Source organism: Misgurnus anguillicaudatus, chromosome 23 (genome assembly GCF_027580225.2).
Source record: "Misgurnus anguillicaudatus chromosome 23, ASM2758022v2, whole genome shotgun sequence".
In the NCBI taxonomy this organism is placed as follows: domain Eukaryota; kingdom Metazoa; phylum Chordata; class Actinopteri; order Cypriniformes; family Cobitidae; genus Misgurnus; species Misgurnus anguillicaudatus.
Genome location: NC_073359.2, coordinates 36,326,980 through 36,334,596, shown reverse-complemented (window position 1 = coordinate 36,334,596; position 7,617 = coordinate 36,326,980). Strand labels below are relative to the sequence as shown.

The window sequence follows — 7,617 nt, the reverse complement described above, 5'->3', positions numbered from 1 at the left end:
ACATATCACATTCAGACCCAACACAAAAAAGAGAAAAAACTAAAAAAAATTATGTAACATTATAAAACAAAGGAGGAATTAATCTTCTAGATCTGATCAAAGACATTACTGTGCTGAATGAATCTCTGCTGTATGACAATTCAAAGTCAAGAAACCCTGAGACACACATATACAACACATACACATACAACACACACACACAAAAACATACAACATATGACACTGTCTGACCAATCACAGACTCTGATGGTTACCATGACAAAAGCACAATGAAAGAACATTTTATGACCAGATGACCTTCACATGTGAAATATCACTGTACACACAGACAGACAGATAGAGACTTATAGACAGATATAAGTGTTAGTCTGTTATACCAGCACTGTTTTAATTGTATTTTTAACATTTGTCTGGGAAGTAAAAACACTCTGTCTATAATAATAAATAACAAAATGATCTGTATGATAAAATATTACTGTAACTCACTTTAACAAACATAAAGAGACTTTATAGAATATAAAGAGACTTTAAGAAACTTTCACTAATACAGATATATTATAGATCATCTATTATGTTGTTTAAATAATGACCATTTAAACATCATGTTAGGGTTTAACTTTTTTATTGAGATTAATAAAACAATATAACATAAGTGAATTAAAGCCACACACAAAGTGTGTTTGTGTGCGTGAGAGAGGAAATAAATGTGTGTGTGTTTATGACATTAATATCGATCTGAATATTTCTGTGTGTGATTGTGAGAGTATATTTGTGTAAAGTAAAACAGCGCAGTGTGTGTTTATTCTCATATTGTAAACAGTGATATTATTGAAATGTAAGGAGCTGTGATCTGATAAGATGTCTGTTTTAAAGGTGCATTGTGTAACTTTCAGGAGGATCTCTTGACAGAAATGCAATCAACATATCAAGCTATATTATCAGTGGTGTATATAATGAACTATTATGTTTGAGCCGTTTTTATCTTCATACACCGCGGGTCTCCTTACATGAAAGTCGCCGTCATATTTCTACTATAGCCCTAAACCAACAAACTGTTTGTGTTTCATCACTATGTTGTCTCAGACGATGCCGTGTTTGTCCAGTACGGGCTACCGTAGCTTCTCTATGTGTTTGGAAAAGGAGAGGTGAGCTGTGATTCAGAATCTCACCGCTAGAGGCCACTAAAATCTACACAGTGGACATTAAAGGTGCAGTGTGTAGTTTTTAATAGGATCTCTTGACAGAAATGCAAAACAATATACAAAACTATATTATCAGGGGTGTATAAAGACCTTTTTATAATGAACCGTTATGTTTTTATTACTTTAGAATGAGATGTTTTTATCTACATACAACGAGGGTCCCCTTACATGGAAGTCGCCATTTTGTGCCGCCATATTTCTACAGAGTTTTTTTACTAAGATGTCTCTGTCAATGACATGTTTTTTTGGTGGCGGCTACCGTAGCTTCTCTATGTGTTTGCAATTTGCAACCTCACCACTAGATGCCACTAAAATTTACACAGTGAACCTTTAATTCACGTTACCAGCTTCTGTTCAGTTCTTCATCATAATAATCTGCAGATATGAGACGAGTGTGTGATGTTTTTTATAAAAAGTGAGTGTAGTTTGATCCGCATCAGCCCGTCTCTGACGTGTGCAGGTGTAAATGAGGAGAGTCAGCGCGTGTGCGACCGCGCTGTGGTTGCGTGTCTGTGTGTGTTTGTGCGTCTGAGAGGGATGGGGTCTCCGGCGCCCCCTCTGACGGGTACAGCTGAAGCAGCGTCCCGTCCTGTCCACCCTCCTTACTGCATGATTGACAGCTGCAGTGGAGAATGTGTTCGACTAACTTATCAACACGAGGAGCTTCATCACTTCCTGAACAGTCCAGAGTCACCTACAGAGAGAGAGAGAGGTCAAAATTAAGATGAGCGGTATATGAAACATTAAAGTGAGTGTTGCGGGTCAGATCGGGTTGCTGTCACATTACTGCACGTTTCTCTCAACACAAACCAGAATCTGCTTTTTTTTACCAAATGTGAACTGTTTTCCATTAAGTTGCAGATCGTATGAAAGCACATAATCAGTAGCAGAGCATCCGTCACAGTGAATCCTTCAGCGTTCAGAGAGATTTCGCAAACGCTAAACTACAAACAGAAAATCATGTTCGTGTCTACATGTAACGAAACCTTTCATGTCAAACTCAACCTCGACGTTCGTCGTGCGTCGGTACGTTGAATTAACGAAACAGGATTATTCTCATATGTCGATGATTAAACACACAAACGCCCGCTTGCAGAATCCAATCAAAATAAACTTCAACACTAGAGGGCGGCACCGCAAAATACACAAAAACTTCACACGCTCGCGCTTGACAGTGGAAACACGCCTGAGACAGATGAACGTGTTTGTTGTCTTTCAACACGCCTCATAAAGAGTCGGTTAACCCTCACCACGACTCCATCAATCATCCGCTTCAATGTTTAACTGGATTGTGGTTTGCTAACAGCTCACAGTTGTTACAGCGCACCACACGACAAGACACGCGGCATGCGGCGAGACATATTTCATACTCGAGTCCAACAAATGTCAAGGTGTTTTTTCTTATGTGAAATATTGCACGCAGATATGAAAGTTGGAACAGCGTCTCTCGTGACAAACGTTTATTGTTATTGCAGTATTAGCTGTGTGGTGATTTAAACCAGTGCTCTTTCTCGGTATTGTTCTTGTACTACGTCCAATTTACCTCCCCTCTACTTTTCCCAACATGTTGTTATGTTGTGCAGATGCAAAAGGTTTGCGGCGACACACTCACCACCTCCCACTGCGTCTGCGCAGGCATGCATGAGTCGCAGTGGACCAGAGACTCGGTGGATTGTGGGAAAGTATTCGGGACGCTGTAGCTGAAACATTGACCCAGACAAGCCCTAAAAACACAAACACGGTCACAACCCAAAACCTTTATCATCTATTGAACAGAATTAGGATGTGCGTGTGTGTGTGTAACCTGTTCTGGATGGATTGCGGCGTACAGCCCGTATGTCCCACGATCTGCGTGATGTTTTTGGCTTCACACCAGGCGCTTTTATCGGGAAAGAGTGCGAGACGGTTGATGTGAGCGTGAGGAGCCGCCCGGCAGAACCCGGTCAGCAGACACGCCAGCAGAACCTGCGGCCACATCACGATACCTGAAACATCATCATCATCATTCAGTTACTTTAATCAGAATCTGAAGCTCATTTATAAGATCTGTCTTTGTTGAATGTTCTGGACTCTCTCTCTCTCTCTCTCTCTCTCTCTCTCTGGCCGGTTTCGCTCGGATGGAGAATAATCAGCTCTTCACATGACCAGAAACTCTGGCTCGCAACCACAGAATGAGGCACAAGAACAATGCCGAGAAAGAGAGAGAGAGAGAGAGAGACGGGTCTGATACCACCTGACTCTAATAAAACACGCGTCTTAAATGCCTTCTCGGGTTTAAGCCAAACTTAACTCAAGAGACGCAGTTAAAACAGCACGTCCACAAGAAAGCAAGCGCCTGGTTTTCATAAATAACATTCCTGATCCATTATTCCACGAGTGTGAGAAAGAAAGAGACGGACGGACGGGAAGTTTCATCACTATCCATTCCCTATAAATCCCTTTAAACTTTACAAACAGTGAAGAAGTGAGAAGTCATTCGTCACCGATCTGTGAAAGTCGCTCTCGTAAATCCATCAGCAGAATGAATGAGCCACAAGACATGAATCTACAACAGACAGGAGGAAAACTCACGGTTCATGCGAGCGTCTCTGTGTCTGATCTCTCCTGACGGATCTCAGATGATGATGATAAACGGACCGATCGCCCTCTTCTGACCCGATGAAGTTAAACAATTACATCACCAACAACACAACACAACACACACACACATACACATACAGAGGAACACAATCTGTCTGTCCGTCTGTGATGAGACGAGCTTTACACTGCACTGACGCTGTTGTGTGTATTGTGTGGTGTGTCTTCAGTGGGCGGGTCACAGATGAACTCTGTGTGTGTGTGTGTGTGTGTGTGTGTGTGTGTGTGTGTGTGTGTGTGTGTGTGTGTGTGTGTGTGTTTGAAGGCGGGCAGATGATGATGTTGGTGGATTTGGCAGGTCTGAATCTCCTGCAATCTGATCCGAATCCTCAGCAGCATCCAGTACAAACTTAAACTCTCAGTATGTCATCGGTCAGTCTCTCTTTGTTTTAAAGACACACAACATCACAGGACTTCATTTATCAAGCGTCTCGAGTGAAATGAAAAGAGTAAATCATGATTATCACCTCTGTTACTTCTCATCTGAGTCATTGTGTTTCTTGAAGAATCAAAGCAACAAGTAAAAGTGTGTTAAACAGCTCGTCTCCTGTGATGCGTGAAGCTTTTAAATTCCTCTCTGTGTGATTACAGTCCTTTACTTCAATCTGTCAGACGGGTAGAAACATGTTGACCTGTCTGTCTCTCTCTCTCTCTCTCTCTCTCTCTCTCTCAGTCACAGGTGAAGATCGGCTGGATTTGGCATCAGTAGATGCTTCTTGTGCTGGTATCTCACCTGTTTGTCATAAAACTGAACCTCCGACATTTTGGAACATTCTTCAGATTCTGTTGCACCAGGGGGCTGTGTGAACACACACACACATAAAACACACGCAATACACACACAAAACACATGCATGCACACACACACACATGCATTGTGTATTGTGTATTGTGTGTTGTGTGTGTATTGTTTGGCGTACATCAGTATTAATGTTTGATTCTTCATATCTCTCCGTCACATCTCTCTCTCTCTCTCCTGCCGGTGCTGAATCTGGCTTCTATTCCAGACCAGCAGGAGTCCAACTCACTCACTCATTAGTGCACACTACATACACACACTACACAACACACACAGTAAGTATTTCATCATGACTCTTTGCACTCACACACAACAATTCAATTTTTTTTCAATTCAATTTTATTTATATAGCGCTTTTCACAATACTCAATTGTTTCAAAGCAGCTTTACATTAATAGAAGCAGTAAAAGCACAGAAAAATGACAGATAGCACAACATAATACACAATAGCATAAGCTGTCAAATTTGCTGAGGCTATGACTCGACATTATGAACGAGCGTATTACGTATTACAACGACTGTTTTCCTGTCAAACATTTATATTCAATAAAGAGACACAGTAAAAGTGAAGCAGATGGAAATGATGATCCAGCAGCAGGGTTGAGAAGCATCTACTGGTCCTGTCAGAGAAAGAGAGAGAGAGAGAGAGAGAGAGAGAGAGAGAGAGAGAGAGAGAGAGAGAGCTGGATTACCTTCAGCATACAGCAGGTGTGGAGATCTGAAGTCCTGTTAGCACCTCCAGCTACAGACGACTTGTAGACATTACAGGAACATCTCACGTCTGAAGAACAGCACAGCTTCAACACAGAGAAGATGTTTCATATCAATGCTAATACTGTAAACACAATGACAGATAATGATAAAGAACAGACGAGAGTGTTTTAATAACAATGACTTGTGGTATGACATGTATAAATATGATGATTTATTAGATTCTTGCATTTAAATTTGTGCCAGCAGCACAACCACTACACTACTACAGCAATACCGTAAAACACTATGAGTAAATACCACAGCACATAAATGAAGTGTTTTCTAATAGCACGCTGTCTTCACTGCACTTCTGTGTTTTTATAGAGTGAGTCTTGAATAAAGTGAAAGATCTCCACCCGTGAAACATGAGAAGTCGATCTGAAGTCCTTTAATTGGATTCAGAGCGCCAGCGTCCCACTGCTGCGGCTATTACACAACTTAAAATGTCAAACAAAACCACAAAACACAAAACAACATCCCCTGAAAGAAGGAGCAGAGATCTGTGTCTGATCCAGCAGCTCCGCCTATCAGATGTCTTTGATGGAGAAATCTATACTACACTGCACACTACAGTCATGTACACTTAGAGTTAGATTTATAAAGTAGTGTGCACTAAAGTTAGAGACAGATCTCAGTTATTTTGCATTTATACTCAACTTTATACAACCGGTCTCTTGAATGCTTTATTCTGATTGGTTAAGAAATGTTTCACGGGTGTTGATTATTTTTCTGTAACCGCACACCTGACTGGTCAAATGTTGTAAAATAACCATCAGAGGAATATTTGTTGTAACGGTATAAGAGCTTCACGTCATGCCACATTACCATCTTGGGTCTTCATTATTTTTAAATAATTCAACAGACCGTCGTAAATATTACTTACTGAGGTCATCTGTTCAATATCACCTTGAAAATGGACAGTCAGGCTGAGCACTTTGAATTATGGGATACAATAAGTTATATATACACACTTCAGTAAGAGTATAAGTACACTGTAAAAAATGTCTGTATAAATTACAGTATTACTGGGTATTATTGGCAACAATCTGCCAGTAACTTATTGTAGATTTTACATTGATGTTATTTACTGGCAAGAGTTTGTTCAAAGTTAAATGAACATGAAACATTTTCAGTCTTTATCTTCTACAGTAAGTTACTGGCAACCAGCTGCATAATTACAGCTAACTTTACAGTGTAGTGCTAGTATGATACAAATCAATGTGTTAAGCTTCATGTACATTTACTAACTTCAATATAAGTTAAGTTTCTCACAAACAAAACACGGAGACTTAAAACCTTCAAGATTTGACTTTGGCAGGATGTGTTTAAAAACACACACAAACACGCAAACACACACACACGCAAACACACACACACACACACACACACACACACACACACACAGAGCCCTGAGGACATTACACTACTCTCGCTAAAGCTTTATTTCTCTCTGCACTGCAAAAAATGTATTTTTTACTTAGTATTTTTGTCTTGTTTTAAGTACAAATATCTAAAAAATATATATATTAAAAAAAATTATTGATGAGCAAAATGGCCTAAGAAAATAACTCTAGATTTTAGACAAAAAACATCAAATTTAAGTGATTTTGTCCATAAAACAAGCAAAAAAAATCTTGAACTTTTTTCTTAATTTTTTAATTAATTTTTAAAAATTAAATTTTGCTTGTTTTATGCACAAAATCACTTAAATTTTATATTTTTGGTCTTAAAACTACACTTATTTTCTTGGGTCGTTTTGCTCATCAAGAATAATTTAAGAATTTTTAGATATTTTTACTGTAAATAAGACAAAAATACTAAGAATTTTTTTTCTTGAAAATCACAGTGTATTTTTGCTCATTTAGAAAATCCATCTTAATTTAAGAATTTTTAGATATTTGTACTGAAAACAAGACAACAATACTAAGTCATTTTTTTCAGTCTGTGTTCAGCTCATATCATCAGTCTGAACTTTCTCTTTTTCTCTTGATGTTTTATGATTTCATCAGGACAGGAATGTTAAAACACACACATTAAAAACACACAGTGTGGATGAAATACACACACACACACATGCTTACACACATACAACTGACAGACACACAACATTAATTTATATGTCAAATACAGAAATTTCCCAAAATAACAAAACATTTATTTCTGAAGAAAATATAACGATTACTGCTGTTGCTGAAACAAACTAATGATTCAACTCTAAACGATGTA

At 38.9% G+C, this 7,617-nt stretch overlaps 1 protein-coding gene across 2 annotated transcripts; it reads right to left on the bottom strand.

Moving 5' to 3' along the window:
• Positions 1-605: 605 nt before the first annotated feature.
• Positions 606-5,414, bottom strand: LOC129453240 (neuroblastoma suppressor of tumorigenicity 1). Of its 2 annotated transcripts, none has more exons than XM_055217374.2 (4): positions 5,331-5,414; positions 3,007-3,187; positions 2,815-2,926; positions 606-1,896 (listed from the first exon to the last, which is right to left on the bottom strand). In XM_055217374.2, the coding sequence occupies exons 2-4, from the start codon at positions 3,177-3,179 to the stop codon at positions 1,639-1,641; spliced, it is 543 nt and encodes a 180-aa protein (XP_055073349.1). In that variant the 5' UTR covers positions 3,180-3,187; positions 5,331-5,414; the 3' UTR covers positions 606-1,638. The 2 variants fall into 2 exon arrangements, with proteins under 2 accessions (XP_055073349.1, XP_055073348.1); XM_055217373.2 differs by lacking the exon at positions 5,331-5,414 and adding an exon at positions 3,774-3,999.
• Between the last annotated feature and the right edge of the window lie 2,203 nt (positions 5,415-7,617).